The sequence below is a fragment of the Aythya ferina genome (assembly GCF_964211825.1).
Source record: "Aythya ferina genome assembly, chromosome: 19".
In the NCBI taxonomy this organism is placed as follows: domain Eukaryota; kingdom Metazoa; phylum Chordata; class Aves; order Anseriformes; family Anatidae; genus Aythya; species Aythya ferina.
This window is the reverse complement of record NC_140309.1, coordinates 11,777,726-11,800,343: the sequence shown is the minus strand read 5'-3', so window position 1 is coordinate 11,800,343 and position 22,618 is coordinate 11,777,726. Positions and strand designations below refer to the sequence as shown.

Sequence of the window (22,618 nt, the reverse complement as noted above, 5' to 3'; positions counted from 1 at the left end):
GAAATACAATTTTGAAAGAGTAAGACGTGGAAGAATGAAGTAGAAAACTGAGAGATAAGGAAGAGTTAAAAGGGCCTGTGTCCTACAGCTGGGGCAGCAAGGTTAAATCTGCCTACCTGTGGCCCACTGTGGATTTAGTGGTGAGATCAGCCCTGTGGCCATACTTATGGGAGGTGTGTAAATCTCAGTGCTCAAGACACTTAAATCTGGGTTAGCAGAAGCACAACACAGCAGAGAGCTCTCTTGCCTCAACCTCTTGGAGGTGGGGACAGATCCTTTTGCTTCTTCCCAAGAAGTTTTCCAGCGTGCAGCTGGCATTTGAAAACACACTATTAATAAATTTGTGAACCCTTTCATTGTTTGTTTCCACATTATTTTTCTTTCGTACTTCTTCTCTTTTTTCCCCTTGCTTATTTTAAGCATTGGTTTCAAAATGAATGCTCTGCTTACTGCCGTCCTTTATCATGTAATGTTTTCAGCAGACACTCAAGAATTAACTATGTACAATTTCCATAATACTGATTATCCCTGTTTAAGTGCTATTTTAGAGGGCATTAATTTCTGTTGCAGCAGCAGCCGCAGCACTTAGCACCACCAGCTTTCCCTCTGTGCCTGAGACTTGCTTTTGGTGTGAGCCACGACTTGGCCTGAATCGTGCATCGCCCTTGTTTTAGCCCCGTGCTCTGAAGGGAAGCAGCCAGGCAGGCTGAGGAGTTGGTGCTTTGTTTGAAGGAGGCTGCCTCTGTCACTTTTGATATCTTCTGTTTTTTGTATGCAGAAACACAAAGCACAATTAGAATACAGTTATATATCCTCATAGTTATTAAAGCTTGGATTAACATGACATAAAGTTTTGTCTGGGGAGCCTTTTGCTATGGCTCAGGGAGCATTTTTGTGTGACAGTAATAGGCTACAGTTAATATACTTGAATGATACCAGAATCTGTGTAATAAGACAGAACAAAGGGGGTTTATTTGAAGCTGAATTACAAAGGTGGAATTATCATTGTGAACGATCCACTGAGATGGGAGCTTAGTTATTGTATCTTGTCTTATTTCAGCATAATAAAGTGTAGCCAGTGAAGCAAAGTTTGAAAATATATATACGCCTCTCGGAAGGACACCTTGTCAGTCACCGGGATTGATGCATGGACCTGTCACCTTTATTCTTCACACCCAAATCCTCTCTTTGCCCATTTTTTCGCTTTGCTTGATTTACAGAGCCTGTTTGCCGTGATTCAAGAGTCTCTTGTAGCAGTTCTAGGAGAGATTCATCACCGGGCCATAATCCATTCAAATAGCTTTTGGGCAAGAAAGCCCAGGGGTTTACAACAAAATTTTAGCAGGCAGCTGTTGAGCCCTGCAGAGGAAGAAAGGGGAGGGCTTTGTTGTTCCGCAGGGCTTCCAGGAGAAAAAGGGACAGAAAGGAAAGGTTCACATTCAGTCCATGTGTAATACTGTCTCAGGGAGCAGGATGCCCTGAATTGCAGGTAGAATAAGGGGGGTTTGGCAGGGGGCTGGGTTGTTTTGCTGCGTTTAGGGTCGGTGTGCTGGGCTGATGGGATCGGTCCCCTGCAGAGCACCTCGGCGTCCCCTGGGAAAACACGCCCAGAAAGCGCACCTTATTATAACAATTACATCAGCTTTTGACCAGAGAGGACGGCATCCGTAGCCAGATGCTGTTTTGTGTTTTAAAGGCTGCAATGTTCTTTCCCAGACAAGTGGGCTCCCCTGCCCCATGGTGCCCGGCCCCCTGCCCCGTTGGCTGCCCCACTGGTTGCTCAGCCACGTCGGTGCTGCGAGCGAGCCCCCTGCCCGTGCCTCAAATCCCCGTTATGTGGGTAATGAGAGTGGAGGAGGAGCATCCTTTCCTTTAATTTTCATTTGTAATCTGAAGAAAATGATTTCTTTTTTCACACACATTGTTTTGATGATTTAAGTAGCTGCAGGAGGTTGAATGGCTTCAGCGTGGCTTTAAACAAAAAAAATCCCTCAAGAGAATTTTTGGTTTTTATTTTTTGCAGTAGGGTCTGAAAGAGTAGTAATGTGGTTTCAGAAACCCAGGAATCACGGCGATGCCTGTAATTCCCGTGCTGTCCAGGGGTAATTAAAAAATACAGCTGGACCTTGGTTTCAGGTGGCTGGGCAAGGCTCTGTCAAAGCAATGAGCGCTTGCCGTGCTGACACGTGTGAAACTCAATTTACCCACCACTAGCCGTAGTTCGTGGGCATTAAATCTCTCCCAACAACGTGACACTCAGGCACAGCAGGATGCGATGGCATTAGAGGAGCTCCGAGGGGCACGCAGTTAGGTTTAGGTGTGAGAGGATCCGTGCCGTGCCTCAGCCAGGGCTGCTAATTGCTTGCTTTTTAATATTGTATTCAGCCTTAACAGCCTGCTCCCCGGCAGCTTGCCTTTCCCAGCACTACCATTACCGAGGAGCCTGGCCAGATTGGGAAGGGCTGGAGCAGGGGGGCTGAAATCAAGGTGGTGCTTTACAAATCCATCCCCGCAGCCCCAGCTGGTGTTCCAGGCTGAGCTCTGTGATTGAGCTCAAATTAAGCGGGGTCAGGCTGCAGCAAGTGTCCCAAGGGCTGGAGTGATCAGAATGGCATTTTGAGCCCAGTGCTCCTCGTCCTGTAAAACCCGTGGGCAGGAGGCAGGCGGGGAGTGCCGGGACTGATGGGCGATGGGTGCTGGTGGTGATGGTTTTCTGTGGCGAACACATTTCAGAGATGCGTTCCCACAAACCTTTACCTTCCGTCTGCTAATCAAGACTTCTGGCGTATTTTTAAAAGGGCCAAAGGACAAGTCTGAGCCCCCAAACAACAGAAATCGGGCTAGTGCTTCACTGGTAACACCTCTCCCTGTGCTGAGGGTGGAACGCTGCTGCAGCTCTGGGGAAGCTCCTGCTCCTAGCTCCGCCGTATAAAGGCCATGGCAGAGCTCTTGTCTTTTCAAGAGGCTTGTGAAAGCACATCCAGGAACTTTGGCTGCCCCGTTTTTGTTGCTGATTGGTGACAACAGGACGATCACTTCTGCTGCCTGTGCGTCGGTGCCGTGAGCTGCTGGAGCAGGCAGCGCGTCTCACTGCGTGCGCTGGGGATAGCGGGGCTCTGGTCCAAGGAGCAGCCTAAAAAAGAGCCATAAATCAGAAGTGAGATGAGTTTGGTGTGAGCACAGTTCTCCGAATTCCCACCTTGTTAGCAGCCAGGGCAGGAGTTGAGGACGTGGCCCTGTGCTGCAGCCTGCAGCACCTGCTGCGGGGGCCTGGCTCCGGGCTGGTTTTCCAGGGATTAAAAAAAAAACACTAAACGAAAGCCCTGTTTGATACGGGGTTGAGAGACAAGCGAGGAGAGAGCTCCGTTTAGAAGAAATAGCCTGGGAAAAGTATTCTTTAATATGCAAGTCAGTAAATGAAAAGAACAATAAAAGGAAAAAGGATCTAGCAGGAAATAAAATGAAACTTTTTTTCATTACAGTGAAGGAAAACTTAGATGAGTTTTTCTTTGCTAATAAACTACGCTGTTTCATTTTGCAGCTGAGCCTTTTTCTGAAGCTGACTGTGGCAATTGTTCATACTTGTGGGTTTTTTTTTAAACTCCGGGCAATAAAAAAAGCCCTTCATGCATCAGGAAGCATAGTAACGCAATACTTGTCTTATCTGCGCACTTATTCAGCAGGTATTTACAGAAGGGCAGTAGGAAGCTCTTTAAACTCTATCCTGTTACTTTGCTCAGGATGTTGCTTCATCAGATCTGTTTAGCTGTGGCTGTCCAACACTGGGGCTGTGCTCCAAAGGCATCTTTGAAGACCCACACCTTGGTTTCCCGCGAGCAGGGTTTTTCTCTCTGTGCTCTGTAACAGGCAAAGCTCTGAGCAAGGCTTTACTGCGTGGCTTGGGGGCACTGAACGAAAGCTGTAGCTTATTGCTGCTCATTTAGTGGGTAAGGAAACCTGTGCTTTAATGGTTTTTGTTTATATTCTCAAATGTGGCGGAGGGGCACGTGGTTGCTTTATTTCTTCTGCAGGTTTTGTGGCCAGGTGAGGAGGAGCCCAGGGTAACGCAACGATGCAGGACGCGGTCCTGTTACTGCCATGAGAGTTGTGGGGTGCTGGTGCCTCGATTCCAGACAGTGCTTAGAAGGAAAATGTTAAAATAAAATTGTTCTGTTCAAATAACACATCTTGCGCTTAATTGGACTTAAAATTGAGCCACACTTAACAGGAGTTCTCACGTATTAGGGATTGCTCCTGAAACAGTCAGTGCCAGATTTGGGGTCCAATGTATTCCACTTCAGCTGGTGCTCGGAGAGATGAGTTCTGATGCTCTGTTTGGCATGTGGCTTTTAATGGTCTCTCTGCATCTAGTTATTTGGCATGTTTGTTTGTAGTAAACAAAACAGCTGCTCGCTTTTTAGCGTTGCATCAGTAGGGAAAATGCTGGGTTTGGAAAGAAAAGGCTGCACGCTGTACGCAGCGCACTTCATCCGAGGACCTGAAAGTGCTCCGCAAATATTTGAAGCTCCCTTTGCCACCAAGGGAGGCTGGTGCCTCGCTTGTTCTGGGCGTTGTGCTGCCCGCCTGGAGCCCGGGGAGGCCGGTGGCAGGGCTGGAGGAACAGCCAAGGCCTGGAGATTTGGATCTTCCCGGATTTGGATCTTTGGAGCTTCCCAGATCTGTGCAGGGCAGGCAGCACGGCTCAAGTATTGTTTGGAAAAGAAAACAGATTGCAACTTTGCAGTGCTAATATGCAAACGAGCACCGTGAAGGGAGGAAGAATTATTTCTGCTGACGGCAGCTAATGTGCCGTGAAAGTAAAATCACAAACTGCCTCGCACCTGGCTTGCTGAAATGCTGAAGGAGCAATGTTCCACCCGGTGCTCCGCGGCCGCAGCGCTGCAGGGGCGTTTGGGTGGATGGGGAGACTCCTGAACGCTGGTGGGGCTGCTGAGACTCCGTCTGAGAGCCCCTGCCCGAGTAAAGGAGCTGGGATGAACTTCAGTGTTGTCAGCTCTTGTGGCTGCGCCTTTGCTCTTGTGCTGCTTGATAGATTGAAGCTTCAGTTCGGGGTGATGTGGTGATACAGAGATCTCCGCATTCACTTTCTAAAGAGCAAAAGTGCTCCTTCGTTTCACCTGGAGAAGCTTAAAAATGTAAACCCTCATGTGTGAGTGCCAGAAACAGAAAGAATATTTAAAAATTATTGTGCACATTGAAAAGTATTGCGTGCGTTTGTCGTATGTTTTTGTCTGGTGATAACTCCTGTAGGCAGGGAGAGAGGGCAGAGGGCTGGGAGCAGAGCAGAACTCACAAGAAAATGGGAAAAGCACTTGTGAGAAGTTACTCTATAGAAAATAATGCATAATGCACGTGTATGCATGTGTATGCATATGGGGAGGCAGGATGCCTTGTATAGATAGAAGAGGATGCGTGTGAGAAGTCGGTCTCCTGATTCTGGCAGGGAAATAGAGGTTGAGATTTCAAGGATTGTGTTGGCCCTGGGACCCATGGGTCACTTCAAGTGGCTGTAGCCCGAGTTCCCTTTGAGTCCCACCCTCTTCCCCATCTATGAGGTGGGTAAAACACAAGGATGTTTTGAGGCAGGGTGAGCTGGATGCTTGTAAGCCAGTTTGGAGGCTCTCCAGCAGACGTTTTGAACGAGATGTGTCCCTGCCTCTCTGTGCAGGGCAGCAGTGGGAGGCCTGGGAGGGAGTGGGGTCAGGATACGCTCCTTGTCCTACGCTGTAACGCGTATAGCAGTGTTTCTAGTTGTTGATGTGTGTTTTAAAGTTATCAGTTGCTCCCTGTCTCGTACTGTAGCATGGACCAAGTTTGATCGCAGAAGAAATTCCTGTGGCACTGATTTCTGACAGAAATATGGATTGGAGTCGCTGCTCTAATTCACAAGTGCGTTTTGTTAACCGAGTGCTACAGCCTTATGTAAACACGTGTATCGTGTGGCATCGGATCAGTCTGCCTCAAGAAACGGGTACGGACGTCTGCTTTGTGTCCTCTGTTGCATTAGCTTGTGCTGTTTTAAAGCAAGCAGCTTCAGAAAGGGGGGTGAGGCCTGCTGCTGCGCTTGTCCCTGTGTGTGATGGGGAAGCCCAAAATGCTGGAGAGGGAGGAGGAGAGCGTCTCTGTGCCCCACTGTGGTGTGGGGTCTGCCCTCGGCAGTGCTCGTGGGGCTGACCCTTGCTGTGGGGCTGGCTCCGACTGCTGCTTGGGCTGCCCCTGCCGTGGATGCTGCTTGTGGGCAGAAGCCACTGAGTGGTGATGGCTCCCCCTGGCCTGGCACAGGTGACAACCCATACCAGTGCTGAGCCACGGCCATACTGGTGCTGGCCACCTCGGGACCTGCCAGCTGTGGGTGATTTACTGCTGCAGCAGCGGTGTATTTGTCTCCCTGTCGAGCTGCAGAGGTAATGGTGTCTCCTGAGGGTAATTAACACAGAGATGCCGTGGTGCTCAGATGCTGCCTTCTGTGGCCAGGTCCGTGCCTGTGTTATGCTGGTGGACAAAAAAGGGGTCATCCTGGAAGCTTTTGCTTTATTTATAAGGCATTTGTCATCTGTGTTGCCATCCAGACATGTTTCAAGTGCATCGTCCCTGAGTGGCACCGCTCCAGGCCCTGAGGTGATGGAGGCCACGGGCCTTCAGGCACCACTCTGAGGACAAGACGCCACTCTTTGTGGTGAAATTTTTAGTTCATTGTTTAGTTCACCCTAGCTCTGGGGGTTTGTGCTCCTACTGACCATGTCCAGCCCCCGGTGCCTGCTGTGGGGGCTGCCTGCACCCTCAGCACCCTTCTCCATGGGGGTCTTGCAGCAGGGCCCTGTGGCCTCCTGAGCCACGGCCTCCATGCTGGCTCAGCCACCTCTGTTACTTTGCTTCAGAAAGGCAGCACTGGAACTTATTTCCCCGTCAAGCTAAGCAGACCCAGGGGATGGCTGTCATTAGACCTGGCTGTGGGACTTGATTGCAGAGGAGATCAGAGCAGGCCCAAGGCTTTGCTCCGGCCCAGGCAGGCTGTTCTGTCTCCGTAAAAGCACAACAAATACGTTTGTGCCCTGAAGCCAAGGAGGGAGCGATGCTGTGATGGTTCTGTGCTGCTCTCGTCTGCAGCTTGATTTCCATCACGAAAGGCGTCCCTGAAGCAGGGGGTGACAGGCACCTGGAGACCAGGGCCACCTTGGGCACTGCCGGTGCCTGGATGCCGTTAGGAGTTGTGAAGCCCTCTCCTAGAGAGGCTCATCCTGCCTCCCCCTTTCTTGCAGCAACCCGTGCACCTCCCTGGTGGTGCTTCCCAGCCTGGGTATTTTGTACCTTTGGAGAAATGTCCCAGGAGCTTACACAGTGCCTTCCGTTCTGCTGGATGCAGGGGGTCATCGACTCAAGCTGACATTGCACTGTCCTACTGGCACTGGCCCTGTTTGCTTTCTTCCTTCCTGTTCTCACTGCCTTCTCCACAGCTGGTTGTGTAGTGCCCAGCAGTCCCTGTTGCCAGAGAACTGCCTTGATGTTTCCAAGTGCTTTTTCCAAGAGCCTTGACTTCCCACTCGGTGGTGTTAGGTAATGTGTGGCAGGCCAAAGGGAAACTCCCAGGAGTCCTCACGGAGGTTATAACCTGGTCAGAGAGTGACAAACTACCTCGCTTTCATCAATACTTCATTTTATTAAGGAATTAGCATCAAGGAATTCATGAGAAATTGTGCATGGAGTCATGTTTAATTTGTCCTACTGTGGAAAGCTTTTTTTTTTTTCCTTCTGGAGGGCATTAGTCACTCCAGCATCGCCCTTGGTAGGGTAAGTGTTGAGTAACGTCTTGGCTTTTTGCGGGAGCGTTTTGAAGTCCAGGAGTAGCCACTGTGATTTTTGGCAAGCAATTGGGATGCTCTTTGCCATGTCACGGCTGGTGAGCAAGCCCCGAGATTAACGTGATTGAATGACTGTTTTAATTTCAGCCCCGATGGAGCAAAATTAGTTACAATGATATGTGTGTGTTGAATAAAATTGTAGTTTTATTAGCTATAATTGCTGAAGAAGACTTTTTAAAGACTTGACTGCTGGGGGGAAAGATTGCTAGCACTGGAATTTGTTCTTGCACAGTATGGCATTGATTATTATCGCGGCGCATAATGGGCTGGCCCCTGGTTGGTAAGTTGTCACTGTGCGACGCTGGGACGCGCCCAGCGAGGGACCCCACCGTGTGTCCCCAGCCCCTGGGGAGCCCTGCACAACTCGTGACCGATCCGCAGAGGTTGCCAGCCTGGTGCCATGCACCCGTGGCCACAGAGCAGTCACAGTTGGTGCTTTTGGCCCTGGCGGTCCCCAGCCGAGGAGGTGGTGGCCGTCGGGTGCGGTGGGATGGGGACCTGTCACCTCTTGGTGGTCACCTCCCCTCCGCTGGGCTGCGGCTCCTGAGCAGGGGCTGCACTGGGAGGAGGAGGGGGTGCTCGTGATGGAGAGAGAGGAAAAGGTTAAAGTATTTGTTTCTTTGTTTAATTCCATTGTAATCAAACCCAGGGGCCTGGTGTGGAGGAACAATTTTTTCTAACTGTCTGGCATGCGATATGCATTTGTCTTAATTTATGTGGGGGGAGGTTGTAAATCTGCAGAAGCGCAGTGCTGGCGCTTAGATTTCACATGCGTATTTAAAATAATAGCACCTGACAGTTTACTAGGAGCTAAGAGGTTTTTCTGCTTCAGAAAGCAAAATATTGTAAGAGTTGTGCAGTTTGTATAAATAATTTGAGGAATTAGGCCAGAATATCCAGCACACCTCTCTGGAAGAGCAGAAGATGTGATAGACCTGTAAGGTTTACAGACCTGGGGCAGAGGGGTAGGAACACAGCCCAGACACGGAGCCGAATGTCAGCCCTTTGTAATTTCTTTTCTCTGAGGACCTCATCTCAGTTGCCACAGCGTTCGGTTGCGGTGTGTCATTTCATTTCCCTGGCCTCATTCTGCTTTACCTTGAAGGGATGGGAAAGGTGGCTGGAGAGTGCTGGAGGTGAGCAGCCCCTGCCAGATCCCTCACAGCTCTGCCGTGGGGTCCTGGGGGCAGGCAGGAGGGCCCCCACCTGCTCTGGATGTGTCGGGAACTCGGGTTTTGGGTCAGGACAGGCTTTGCTGGGCTGGGCGAGGAATAGAGGCCGCTGTGTGGTCATGAGTTACAACTATGAAAGTCGGTGGTTTCCCCATGGAGGTTTTACTGAATGAGCAAACTTGGTTCAAAGGGAAAAAAAAAGAACTTGGAACATGAAATAGGGGCTGCTCCTCCTCCCCTGCAGCATGCAGACACCCAGTAAATAACTGCCAGCTTTACCAGGTGCATTTCCAGGAGCTGCCCCTGGGCAGATGGAGCAGCGGCAGCGCCCGGAGCTGTGCCCTGCCCGGCCGTGTGGGCGGCTCTGCAGGGGCGCACGCTGGTGGTGCTTCCTCTCCCCCCCAAACTGCTCCCTTTATGGGGGGTTTTCCTGGGTCCTGGGTCCCATTCCTGATCCCAGAGCTTCCCCAGTGGCCCTGTGTGGTGGTCCCGCAGTGAAGAGGCACTGTGGGGTCTTCGCTGGCTCCAGGGGAACCAGCTACAATTTTTGGTCTGATTTCAAATGCCTTGGCTCAGCGTACAAATCTGGGTTGTAGAACAAGACCAGAAATGAAGTTTCCCAGAAAACGTCCAGTTTCAGTTGTTCCAGCTTTCCAGTGAGGTTTTCACTGATTTCGGTGGCAGCAGCTGTGGTGGCTGATTCAAATTGCTGTCCTCCGGAGAGGCACCGAATTGCTTCTTAGCTCTGTAGAAGATTCAGGCTGTTCATTAAAGTGTGAGCGCTGATGGGCTGCCACCAGGTTTGATCATCTCTGACCGCTCAGGACTGCCCTGCAGAAAACGAGAGGAGTTGAAAATCCCTCAGAGGAAAGTGGGAGAAATGAAAGGAGAATATTGTGCATTTGAGTTCTGGCTGGGTCAGTTGCATTAAATTCGGAGCCTTTCTGAGTACAATTAATAGTCATTTTATTTAGGTCATCCTGGTTTTGTTGCTTGAAATATATGTCGCCATTAAGGTGGAGGAAAATCAAATACATTTATCTCTGTGAAGCCTTTTGTGAACTGGTTGGGCATATTTTAAATAACCCAGGGAACTGTTAGGATTATTAAAGCCTTTGGCTCCTCCAATATTTTTTTTCTTTCCTCCTCTTATTCCCTATTCCTCCTTCCAGGCAGTGATTAAAGAAGTAGGTATGGCCCTTCCTCCTCTTAGAGCCCCAAGTGGATCGGAAAAAAAAGGTTAAATAAACCAAAACCCATTACTTAGGCTTTATGTAAGAAACTGGGTCTAAATTGGATGTGTGTGGGGCATGCAGGGACAGGGGAGAAGGATTCCAGACTTAGGAAGCGTCCGTGTGCTCCTGGCATTATCTGGCAAGTCCGTCTGTCTTGTCTTTGCCCTAAGTGCGAAGACTTTGCGTTTATTTTATAACACTCTCCCGTTTGATGCTCATTATTACTTAGGATTCATCAGCTCCTTTCAGCCTCCACGTTGAGCCAGAGTGCGTTGGAGGATAGGCACCCGTTTCGGGGTTGCCCGGTGCTCCTGACCACTGGCTCCGTGCCGCGGGGCATCCTCATGGTCACAGGCAGCCCCTCAGGGGCTCCGGCTGCTGGCTGGGGGCTGAGACCACGGGGCTGAAGATGGGGATGGGGATGGGGAGGGCAGCTCTGCCACCAGCAGTCCTCTGCTTCTGGTGGGGAGCCAGGGCTGCTGCTCAAGCACACGGGGCTGAAATTACCCCGGCTTCCAGGAGCACTGGGTGCTGCAGAGGTGGCCTGAAACGCTGCCCAGGCCCTGTAAAAACCCCTGCAAGTAGCTGCAGGTGGCTGATCTTGCTTTGGGGTGAAGCTCTGTGCTCCGACTCCCCTGCCTGAGGTACGGAGGCTGTGTCCTCTGTGGCCCTTGGGGTCTGCGGTAGGCAAATAGTCCTGGGCGCATCCCTGCCAAGCCTCGGAGCTGGGATTGTCTCCAGTCCTGTTTCGGGCCCTGCAGAAAACTTCCTTCTTTTCAGCAAGGCGTGAGCTGCATGTTTTGAGGTGAGGTCTGAAAAACTCGCTGTTCGAGCATCTTTAAAACACCGGGCAAGCAAAGGAACCTGCTCGTGGAGGAGGGGGTTAACTGCTGGGCAGCCGCAGCTCCTGAGCCTGCTCAAGTTTCATCGAGTTGCATCTACGTTGTTTTTCTTCCCTTGAAATAGGGATCAATTTGCTTACTACAGGGTTTACTGCCGGTTACCTTGACTGTGTCCCTTATTTCTCCTTGATGAAAACTTGAACAAGCCGCTTGTGTTTGATTCACGGAGAACCGTGAGAAACGGGCTGTGTGTGTGAGGCAGTGTGGTTTTCTCATTCTATTCAGCCCTTTGTATATTCAAATTCTTCTAGTTTCAGTTCTTGCTGTTCTGCCAGATTTCCATACCATTGATGGGCTTTCTGCATTAATAAGTTTCTTTCTCCCCCTCCCTCCCATACCCTCACCACCTTTTTGCAACTGGTGAAAAGTTTTTTCTAAGCGCGCTGCCCTCTCCATATTGATTTTCTTCTCCTGCTTGTCTAACCGGCTCTTAGATGTTTTATTTTGCAAAGCGTTAATAGAATTTTTCTTTTGCCGTTGCACTCTATCTATTCAGGAGGTTTCAAGAAGTCTCATTGTGTCATTGGACTATAGAGGAAAGAGGCTATTCTTCTGGTACAATGGCTGCCCTAAAAAATAACGCAGGGTGGGGTAAACTCAAAAAGGGCAGAGACGGAGATAAAATGTTCTGACCTTAGGAGACAGAAAAGATAACCAATTAGACATTGTTGAAAGGGCACCAGCTGGCCTGACGAACACCCCCCTGATTAGTTTTTCTTAAGGGCGTGCTCGGGCCGGAGCTGAAGCTCAGCTGCGGGGAGCCAGCTCCCCCCTGCCAGGTTTTGGGGTTGAACCCTGGGTCTGAGCCTTCCCCACGGAGCTGTGTGCCCGGCTCCGGCCCCAGCAGTGGGTGCAGGGGGAGCCGCGCTCCTCGGGGTCCCGGCCAGCCCCACGGAAATCTCCTGGCTTAGCCCCCGCAGCCTTGGCTTGTTACTGCTAATAAGGGTTTATTTGAGTAAAAAAGATCCCTGCCAAGATCATTATGCTGGCGGAGCAGGGCATGGGTACACATGGCACAAAACCCTGTTTGCTGGAGGGGAGATGCCAGTGGGACCTCCAAAGACCTCGGAGGTTTCTCGGGGCTCTGGGGTGGGACTCGAAGCAAGGACTTGGTGGGGGAGAGCCGCCTGGTAAAGCTCCTGGAACAGAGCGGTTTGGGTAAAGGGTGGTCAGCAGCCTGCCTGGCCTGAGGCAGCCACAGAGCTGTAGGGAGCAGCACGAGGTGCAGGGCATAATGCTGGTTCCCAGCGAGGCCAGGACCTGCGGGAATGAAAGATAAAGATTGCTGCAGCAGCGGAACCTCAGAGCAGAGATAAGTGGTTTTGGAAGGGTGAAGGGGAGCCCTGTCCTTATCTGCCTTCCGACAGCACTCAGACTTGTGAGATTTCTTCTTCAAAGCGAAGAAAGACAGCAGGACAAATGGCTTTGTGCCTGATGTGGTCTGGAGTTTTCAGTGCCTCAGCATCTTTGGGTCTTGTTCACGATGGGTGTTCAGGAGACGTGCCGTTCTCCGTCTCAGGGTGTTGCTATCACATTCTGCAAACTGCTCTGGAAAAGTTAAGGACAAGTTAACCAGAGACAGGTTTTAATAACCTCCAGGTATACCGTGAGGTTTTGCGGCACTGCTTTTTTATTATATCGTGGAATGTGTTTTCGTACAGTAGTTAAGAGAGGCTCAAGCTGTGTTTTTACCACCTTCCCCAAATCAGTCTCTGCTCAGCCAAGGCTGATACCGTAATTTAGCCCAGCAGCAGGCTGAGTGCCTGCTCCCCTGCATAGGAACCCTCCAGGCAAACCGGACCCCCCGAGCCAGGAATTTTAACCAGGTGGGAGCCTTCAAATCCTGCTCTAATTCCAAGACCGTGTTAAGGCAGCAGAATCTGGCACAGGCACCCAAAGCGATCCCAGCTTGGCACGAGGTGCTGCTCCTCTGCCCTCCGCAGCAGCCCGTCAGTGCAGGGACACCGATGGGACTTGAGCTATCCTGGAGGAGAAGCTACGGCTCCGCGTAGCTGGGGCTGCTCCCCGGCCTGATTTGCGGCATGAACACGTTGGCAGGAAGGAAGAGGTCAGCACCGAATGCGCACAAGCTGCTGGGGTGAAAAGGAGACCCTTTGGTGGCACTGCGCTAGGTGAAGAGAGGGTGTAACTACATCGTCAGTCGCTTTTCCTGAGATAAATGATTTATAGAAATCCAGAATATAAAAGCGTGAAAATCTCATCGAAGTTACTGAGGGGGAAAGAAAAAAAAAAAAAAGCTTAAAAAGATGACCTTCCCCCAATGTTATCTTCAATTAAGCAGTGATGTAGGTTCTCGTCAACCCCTGGTTTAAAATGAGGAATAGGAGGAATAGGAAGGGTGTATGTTTTTTCAGAAGTTTTTTCAGGAAGGCTGCACAGGACCTTTCCTGTGGTGTGCAGGACTGACCTGCACCAGCCCCTGGAGACTCAGAGCAACAGCTTAAGATGTGATGGTGCTGGAAAATAAATCCCAGCACAACAGTCTGCTAAAATAAGTGTAAAATTTTAGGTGTGGCTGCACGGATTAAATGGAGGTGGAATAAATCATGCAAATAGTAATGAAAGTTGAAAGCAATTTGGTTGCACTTCAGTACGTTTCATCAGTCATCTCTCTTCTGAAGTGGAAATGCCAAGCCTGATGCGAATTAAACTTTGTCCCTCCTCCCTCTCCCCTCTTTCCTCTAGCTTTTCAAAAGGCCTTTTGAAAACCTCTGAATACCTTTTTTGGCTGACCAGATTTTACCCTGCTCATGCTCCTTGAAACCTCCTAATTCTCAGCCAAGACAGTGACTCTAATTTGGAGAAGTCGTGGGTGTGATTTGCATCCTCAATTCCTCTCTTGGTCCTTCTTTATCTCTACAAAAGGGAAAAAGGCTGAGAAGAGGCATGGCTAGGGACTGATGCGGGATGGAGGAGCTGCTTAGATGTTTGGTTTTCCAGGGCAACAGAACTTTTAACGTTCACTTTTCTGCGTTAGGATCAAATGTCAGCTAGCACGTGTTGAAAGCAGCAGATTTCCAAAAGGCAGTGCTGACCCTGAGCCAGGGAGGGAGATCTGATGCATTGCTTATATCTACCTGAACTGAGGCTGCTCCTGCCCGTGCCCCCCCTTCCCAGCGTGTTTGTGCTTTGTGAACTGTGCAGCCGGGGTGTTAAAGCACGCCTCTCCCCTCTTGTGTCTTGCAGGTAGAGGACGCCATGCTTATGTTTGACAAGACGACCAACAGGCATAGAGGTAAGAGGGAACGGGAGCTCAGACGTCCCATTTCATGGCAGCTTCTGCACGGTGAGCACAGCCAAAAATCAGCGTCAGCACGATGACCCATGCGGCTAAATTCAGCCGTGCTAAATCAGCAGAGCTCTTTGTGTTCGAGGTGGCTCCCTCTGTCCTGCAGGTGTACAGAGGAAGGGTTGCTCGGTGTGTAAAGCCAAATCTCGTGTGGGTTTTCTTTTTGGAGGTGACCTTTCTGGTCAGTCTAATGAATTCCGTTCGGGAGGATCATCAGGCTCTGCAGTGCCTCTCTTTGGTGATGGTAAAGCTCAGGGAGCTCCGTGGTGAGGCTGCATGGAACGGGGCCTGAGTTAGAACAGGGGAAAAACTCTCTCTGTGTGTCTGCTGTTGGTCCTATGGGATGGGGCTTGCATCCAAATGGGACGCACTGGATCTGGAGCCTGCTAAAAGGTGTGAGGTAGCCTGCATCAGGTCAGGCAGTGCTGAGAGCCTGGGGAGCAGAGGGGGGAGTAGCCCAGAGCTCTCAGGTGCTGCCCTCGTGCCTCATCTTCATCTCATCAGCAGCATCAGGAGACCCAGGCAGCACCAAGCCCGGCGTGGTGCTGAGTGGCACCGCTGGCGCTGGAGCAGCTGCCCCACAGGCACCAGAGACCGAGCTCTGGGTCTTCAGCTCTGCCAGTGAGCAGTGGAAGGAAGAAGCAAGGGTAACAAAGCGAAAGCCAGGGAGTTGTCTTTATGCTCATGTTTGAATTTTGCCAGTCTTCTCAGACGTTTTTTCCTTCTCCGTGCAGGTAGCTGCCACTAATCAGGCTAATGAACTGGCTACTAGGCTGTCATCATGAAGCGAGTTCTGCTGCATCGATCGTTTATGAAATCACCCCAGATTTTACAAATTGTGACATTCTGATTGTGTTGAAAACATGTTTAAAATGCAGTAGCATGCAAGCAGCGGTGTTAATGGCAATTCTTAAAACCACTTGCGGGTTGCAATCTGTATCTTCAAATTAGCCAGGGGAAGGAGAAATGGCAGATAAAATATCCGCTGTGGTTTACTGTAGTTAGTGTATGCCTAGAATAATCAACGTAGGCAAGGGAAAGGAAAAGTATTAAAATTCGCTCCCTACTGCTAGGAGGGAGATAAATTTCCTTGCAAGCAAATTGAGAGTGTTTGTTGGCGTACTGCTGGCACGTGTGTGCTGCTCGTGTGTGTACCCTGAGAGCAGGTAACCTGTCTGTGAGTGTGGCACGGGATCCACGTCAGGACTCTCTGGATTTAGTGTGCAGATTTAACCAGACAGAGCAAGAAGCCTCTTCCGAACTGCTCATCACTGAAGGCTTTTATTAATGCCTTGGGAAGGCTTGAAAGCCTCACCCCAAATAAAACGTTGGCCTTGCCAGTGGAACACAACCCTGAGAACATTTTAAATGTCATCGAGGTAACCATTTTGTTCCTTCTGTTGATGTCTTTTTCTTTTCCGATGTCCAACCGTTCCTGGAAGTTCTCTAAAGAAAATAAGAGCGTTACTGCATTTTGTGCTCATCTGTCTAGCCACGTTAATGGGAGGCTCCAAATTCTGTGCACATTTAATGGGAGAGGTGGTTACTTCTTGGAGTAAAACAGTCTCAGGCTTCGCTGGGAGACAGTGTCATCTTGCAAGGCTTCTCTTCCTAGCTCGGTCATTTAATTTTGATAGTGGGGATGCAAAGAACTAGCACTTAGTGGCTCTGAGTCAGCTTTGTTAAGGGGACATTTCTTTTTAGAAAGGGTAATTTTGTATTTCTGCACCTTGTGCTGTACTTGTGCATATCTGTGCAGGGATTAAAAAGCACACAAAAGTTCCGTAAACACCCTGGAAAATCACTTTCATCACTTTCTTCACTGCCTAAAATTTCATAGAGCTGAAAATTACTGGGTCAATCTTGAAAGGATTTAGTAATTGGAAAGGAGAAAAAATAAAAAAAAGAGGGTGGTGTTATTTTGTTACCCTTGCAAAGTGCAGATAAAATCTGGAGTTCAACATTAGTTATTGATCTTCGGGGTTAGAGGGAGCCTTGCAAGATGATGATGTCCTTCTAACTTCATTATGAAGCAGAGCTCTAGCAGGCAGACCGATCTGCTGCGAGCTGGAGGGGCTGCAGGGATCGGAGGGATCGGAGCGCTGCCTCCTCGCCCTTGTGCTTTTCCCCATGCCGGGTGACCCCGCAGCTCCCGGCAGCAGGAGCCTGGTTTGTTGTACCCATCAAAGCTGAGCAGAAATGCTGCAGCCAGCGGGGCTGCTCGGAGGAGGGAGGGAGGAAGTGTCAGATGAAAGGTGCCTGAACCGAGGGGTGCAGGAGCGGGCTCAGCCCTCCCCTGGCTGTTCCAGTTTAGCAGGAAGGGAAGTGCAGCGGGGTGGAGTGGCTCCTGATTGATAAATTCGCTTGGCAACTCCCCCTTCTCCCCTTTCTTTCTGTGATTGTTGAGCACGTAGGTAGAGGAGAGTCAAGAGAAGGTGATGTATCGGTTAGTTAATGTGAGGGGATGCTCTTGATCCTTAAATGCTCTCCACGGGCATGTGCCTGCTTTGGGCTGTGCTTGCCTTGCCCATCTGCTGCCTCCGAAGCCATCGGCTGCGGCTGCCACGCCAGACCCGCGTCTTGAGAGTGCAGGAAGAAAAATAAAGATGGTGACTGATTGAATCCCCCAAGTTGTAATTGCTGGTATTAAATGTAATGCTATATGTTTTTCCGAGCCATGCAGCCCCCAGAGTTATTTTCATATCAATTAACTCTCTCACATGGCTAGGAATGGCAGGGGAGAGAGGAGAGAAGTGACAGCATGTGATTTGGGCTTCTTTAATCTTAAAACTAAACAAAATTAGCAAAAGACAGGCTGTCTGTGCGATGCAGACAATATCCTACGTGTCTGGGCTTAACCCATCTCCAGAAGACGGGCGCTTGTCGTGGCAGACCTCCCAGGGACTTGCCCTGCCGCAGACCCGCTGGCGGTGCCGCGCCGGGCTCCTGGTGCCTTCGGCCCTGGGCATTGATCTAAAACTGCAGAATTCAAACCAAAAGATCCGTGCCTGCCTCACCAGTGTGGTGTGGCTGCCCGTGCCCCTCCGGGCACGCACACAGCTCCGCCGCTTCCTCGCCACGTTCTCCTCTCGAGGCAGAGGTGAGCGTTGTGCCCAGTGCTTGTGCCGCGCGGATCTGGCGGATCACAGTGCATCGGAGTAATTGTCCAGGTGGAAGCGGGTGGCATAATCGCTGCATTTATGGGAAGAGACAGGAGTGATGTTGTTAGTGAGATATTGTCTGTGCCACCGCGAAGGATGATGCTTTTCTTAGGAGAAAAATAGCCTTTTGTGTTGTCCGACTGCCAAAACCTCCGTTTCGTAGTTGACCTCTGAAGTTATAATTGACATTTTTATAGATGAGATATAAATATAATTAAGAGTCACTGCAGTTATTTGTTTATCGCTGTCTCCCTCAAATAAAGCAAGGTCATGTGCATATAAAAATACATCTCCAAGCAGTTTTGAGCAGAGAGTGTTTAAGATACGTGGAAGTAATTGCCTAATTTGGTCATTTTCAGCGTAGCTTTTCTTGGCAGCGGCGTGCCAGTAGTACTGTGCACTCGGAGGGAAGCGCGGGAGGAAACCTTTTGTCTGCTCACAGAGCTTTGCTTTTAGAAGGATGGGGCTGAAGGGAGAGCTCCTGTTTGGCCGGGTTTGACCCGCAGGATTTTGGAAAAGCATCCACAATGATGGTGGCGGTGTTTTTAGTGCATAAAGTGCTTTAAGAGCTTCGGATGAGAAGTGTGACATAAGACGTAAATGGAGGTGGTATCATTATTATTGCTCTCCTAGATGAGACTGGCTTTTATTCCCTTGTCGATTTTATCACTCCATAAATGGGACTCCAGAGAGTGCAGTTGTTTGGAAAGAAGCACTCGCCCTGCTTCGGCTCGTCCGTACACACGTTCCCTCGCCGGTGGAATTCATCCTGGGGACCCGTGCCTTGCAGCACCGAGCCCGACTTTAACCCCTGGTTAAACACAGCGAGTTTGTCTCCTGCTGGAGGCACAGAGGGCTGGAGGGAAGAGTAGCTGCAGACAGGGCTTTTCATAGCGACTTTAAAGCAAATATTTGCTTCAAAACTTCAGAGGAGGGCTGTGAAGATTAATTAGTTAATATTATTTACCATTTACACTCCTATCAGTGAAAGTAGTGATGGCTGAGCTACAGTGCCATCGTTCACACCTATCTGTTTAGATTGCAGTTATGACATGTGCCATATTAATATTTCATGTGTGTATGCTTTTAATATTACATCCTCACTTATAAATATTCATGTCGTAAAACACATTAATGACTGCAAGGCTGAAGAAGAATATTCACAGCTCTCTGCTTTGTATCCTGAGTTCAAACCCATCCCAGGTGGGCAGGAGGAGACGCCGCGGTGGCTGCGGCTGGCGCGCGAGGAAGGGCTCGTGGTGGCAGCCCGGCTCTGGGTCCATGTCCCACCCGTTCCCATCTGGCTTTGATCTCTTCCCCTTCACCTCGGAGCCCATCAGGGACACTGTGAGTGCTCCGTGCCCTGGGCAGGGGTGGCTGCAGCCGGGTGGTGCCTTCGGCAGGCCCCACGCCAGCCCCCCAGGCATGATGCGCTCAGCGCTGCTCAGTGGTTGTGTGTCAGTGAGCACAAAGCAAAAAGGAAAAGCTGCCAAATCTTGGAGCCGTCTCCCCTGTCTTCTAATTTCCTGGCCAGCGGCTATTGCTGCTGCATCAGGGCACCTTACGTGAAGTGTAAGGATAAATGCATTCACGCCAGTATGAGCCCTGCGTCCCAGCAGACCCCGTTGCAGAATAGCAAATCAGGCTCCTGGCCACGCTTTTCAAGGCGATTATTGGACGTCTCGGGTGGTTACAGTCATTCTGCCCCCAGCCTCGTGCTGTATAACGCCACCTGAGGCTTGGAATAATTGCCCAGCTATGTACTGTCTGTCATACCTTATTGCTTAATTTTATACCAGTAATGAAAATTACATCCAGAGGAGGAGAAAGAGCGAACAGCTGCACCGGCCAGGACGCACCTAAGGAATAGATGTGTGCAAATGCTTTCTGTGAAGAAGGGGAGAGGCTCGGCTTGCCAGCAGCACTCGGGAGATGGCTTGACATTTTTATTTTCTTGTTTAACAAACAAATGCAATAATAATAAGAAAAAAAAAAATCCCACCAACCTCCAGTAAAGGTTGCAAACACAGCGCAGCAATTAGTTTGAAAGTCTCCAGTTACACAACCAGACTTTAAGGTAAATGCCAACTTAAAAGTACATTGTAAAGGACAGTGGATTTGTAATGCTCATTTGTATCTTGTCTTTATAGCTAACGTAAAAACAAATTATTTAATTCCCTCTTCCCAGAGGGAGCCTTGTGTAGCCAGACCTTTTTGACCTTCTTAATTTATCTAGCCTCCTTTCAATTAGCTTTAATACAGGCAGTGAGAAGAGGAGACATGGATGGAAACGTTCAGGCTGCTGCACACCCTCCTTGTGTGAGGCGAGGGGAGGGCAGGCGGCCCCGACACCCTGTGCTGGACAGGAACAGCACCTGCAGGGAGAGGCGTGCAGGAGGAAGGTTAGCGTTTGCTCTGACACCTGTATACAGAAGGTATTCAATAGCTTTTCAAATGTTGGCCAAACCTCCTGAAATCACTGGGATGCTCTAAATGATGGCTTTGCAGATCACCAGGGGCTGATAGCCAGGTGCCTCGGATGGGAAAGCAGAGACACAGGAGGGTGGGAGCTGGCAGTGTTGGCCTTGTGGAAGGTATCGGTGTGGCACCCAGGGCTGGAAGTAAGCCCAGCCAGCAGCAGCAAGCTGGGCATTTCCCTCCCATAGAGCTTCAGTTAACAGTCACTATCTCAAAAAGAGAAGTCTTCCCATTCACCTAGTACTGAACAGTATCAATAACTTAATGTAATTAGACTACAGTAGTATTGGAGAGTGCCAAGTAAATCAATGGAACCTTTCTCATCTCTGAAAGGTTCTTCAGGAACCTTAAAGCAAGAATGGTGCAAACATTCAAGATATATTTTTTTAATTATGATAACGGTTCTGTTGCATGTGTGGGAAGTCAGTAGGCAGGGGCTCGGCTGGGATGAGTGTTTGCATTAGAAGCAGACAATGTAATCTTCACAGCCGAAGCTGCATTGAGAAGACAGTGAGGTCATTTTAATATGCCTTCAGTTTGCCATCTTTATTGTCACTGCTGAGCAGCCGGTTTGAGCGACAGATAAATTAGCAAAAATCCTGATGATCTGTGAATGGAAGGAAACCCTAAATGCCGTGAATAAGTTCTTGCTTATGAATCTACTCAGCTGATGAAACCAAAAACCTTTTGCCTCCCAGAATGCATGAACGAAGTGATTAGCAGGTAGTGCTTCAAGTCTTGTGGGACTATTTGAAAATGTTAATTGAGGAAAGGCCAGAAACAGGAGGAGAACAAAATGCAACATTTACATAGACGGGCAGTCTTAATACAATGAGCAGAATTAAAATCAGCAGAGTGACCTTGAGAAAATAGGCAGCTACTTGCAACGTGCCTGTGCCCAAAAATATGATGTGAAAATACCGAAACATCCTGCGTTTTCCCTCCCTGATGCATTGTTTTCTTTTCCCAGCGGATTGCTCAGAGCGCATTGGGTGAAGCTTTTTAAATACGCCGCATGGGTGGGGATTTTTATTTTTCCTATCTGTGCTCTGTATCTGCTGCTTCTGATAATAAAGCTTTTAGAGCACTTCTGCCAAACATGGGGAGGGCGTTCACAGCAGCCTGGGGAGGGCAAGCTGTAGTCAGCGGTGTCCCCAGGAGCTGTTGGCGTCCCTCCGTGTGCCGGCGTCAGTCCCCTCTGCCCGCTGCCACCCTGTCGCGGCCGGTGCCCGGATGCTGCTGAAGCCTTATAATTTTCCAAGGTCATTGCTGTACGTAAAGCCTCCCGGTGACCCGTTTCCATGAACAGATAACATCCCCTATCCCCAAACCCTGCGATTCAGCAGAAATGCTGTTATGCAAATACGCTGGCAGCGCAGGGGAAGCTCTGCCAGGCTGCCCCTGGCCGCTCTGGTTCCCTGGGTGTTTGTTCTGGTGGTCGGGCTGGGCGGGGGTCACCCCGTCTTGGGGTGTGAGCTGCTGCCCCCGGGCTGCTCGGCGCGAGGCTCCGGTGGCTCTGCTGCTGGCAGAATGGGAGTGGGGCGTGTAAATGGCAACAACGCTACCCTGCAATTAACGGTTTACGGCTCTTGCAGGGATACATTCTACCTAATCAATCCTCTTGCATTAGCAAATTAGAAGCTGTTAAAATTACCAGCTTCGATACGTAAAACGTGCACCACCGCAGCGTCGCGGTGCCCGGTCTGTGGGCAGGTCCCCCCGTGCCGTGCTCTCTTTCAGCCCCGGCCTCCACCAACAGTGTCCCCCCGGGGGTCAAGGCCACTGCCACCCCACTCCCTGCAGTGCCTGCACCGTGCTGCTGCTGTCCCAGCTCTGGCCTGGCTCCTCGCTGCCACCCTGCTGTCCTGCACGGGACCTTGCAGCTCCAACTATTCCGGGAGGTGGGCCCAGAAAGGCCAAAGGGGAAACATTGACTTCCCTGAAACTCTCCAGCTCAGAGCTCACCTCCTGGCCAGCCCGCAGTTAGCAACACGGGAAGGCAGAAAGGTCTCCAAACAGAGTAATTCTGCCGTGGTTTCACCTTCCCCTCTTTCCCCTTCACGCTTTCCCCTTTGTGCTCGCTCCCCAGGTGTCTCGTGGTGCAGATTTTGGGCTGGGTGATGTGGGGGGACGGCAGACAGCTCGTTACAGGCTGAGCAGGAGGGAGCTTGTGTGGCTTGCACCGCTCCTTTTCGGTGCCCTTACCTGTACTTGAGGCTGGTTTTCCTAAAACATTAATTTTGGACTTCAGATTTCTTTAATTAGGTTGATTAATATGTTCTGGCAAGGAGTGATTTTGCTTATTCTGTATGTTTGGGGGTTTTTGTAATCTTTTTTTAACCTATAAGCTGATGTAAGAACATCTGGCACTTTTTTTTTTTGCTGGATCTGATAGAATAAATAAGTTGAAAAACAGCTTCTTGCAAAAATCCACAGGTCAGCAGATTCGGTGGGGTTTGTGCTTATTTTTTTTTTTTAAT

The 22,618-nt window shown here is 50.0% G+C and overlaps 1 protein-coding gene and 1 long non-coding RNA gene across 15 annotated transcripts in view; both read left to right on the top strand.

Moving 5' to 3' along the window:
* Positions 1-22,618, top strand: part of MSI2 (musashi RNA binding protein 2) — a 228,748-nt gene that overhangs the window by 121,171 nt on the left and 84,959 nt on the right. For all 14 annotated transcript variants that reach the window (XR_014684746.1, XM_084492873.1, XM_084492872.1 and 11 more), the window contains exon 7: positions 14,397-14,445. Coding sequence is in view for 13 of the 14 variants with exons in the window: in XM_084492873.1 (XP_084348999.1) it covers positions 14,397-14,445 (49 nt within the window). In the remaining variant the exon portion in view is untranslated. The remainder of the gene's footprint in view (positions 1-14,396; positions 14,446-22,618) is intronic.
* On the top strand, positions 15,011-15,984 carry LOC311421222. Its single transcript, XR_014684755.1, has 2 exons — positions 15,011-15,146; positions 15,234-15,984. It is a non-coding gene; the product is annotated as an uncharacterized lncRNA (long non-coding RNA).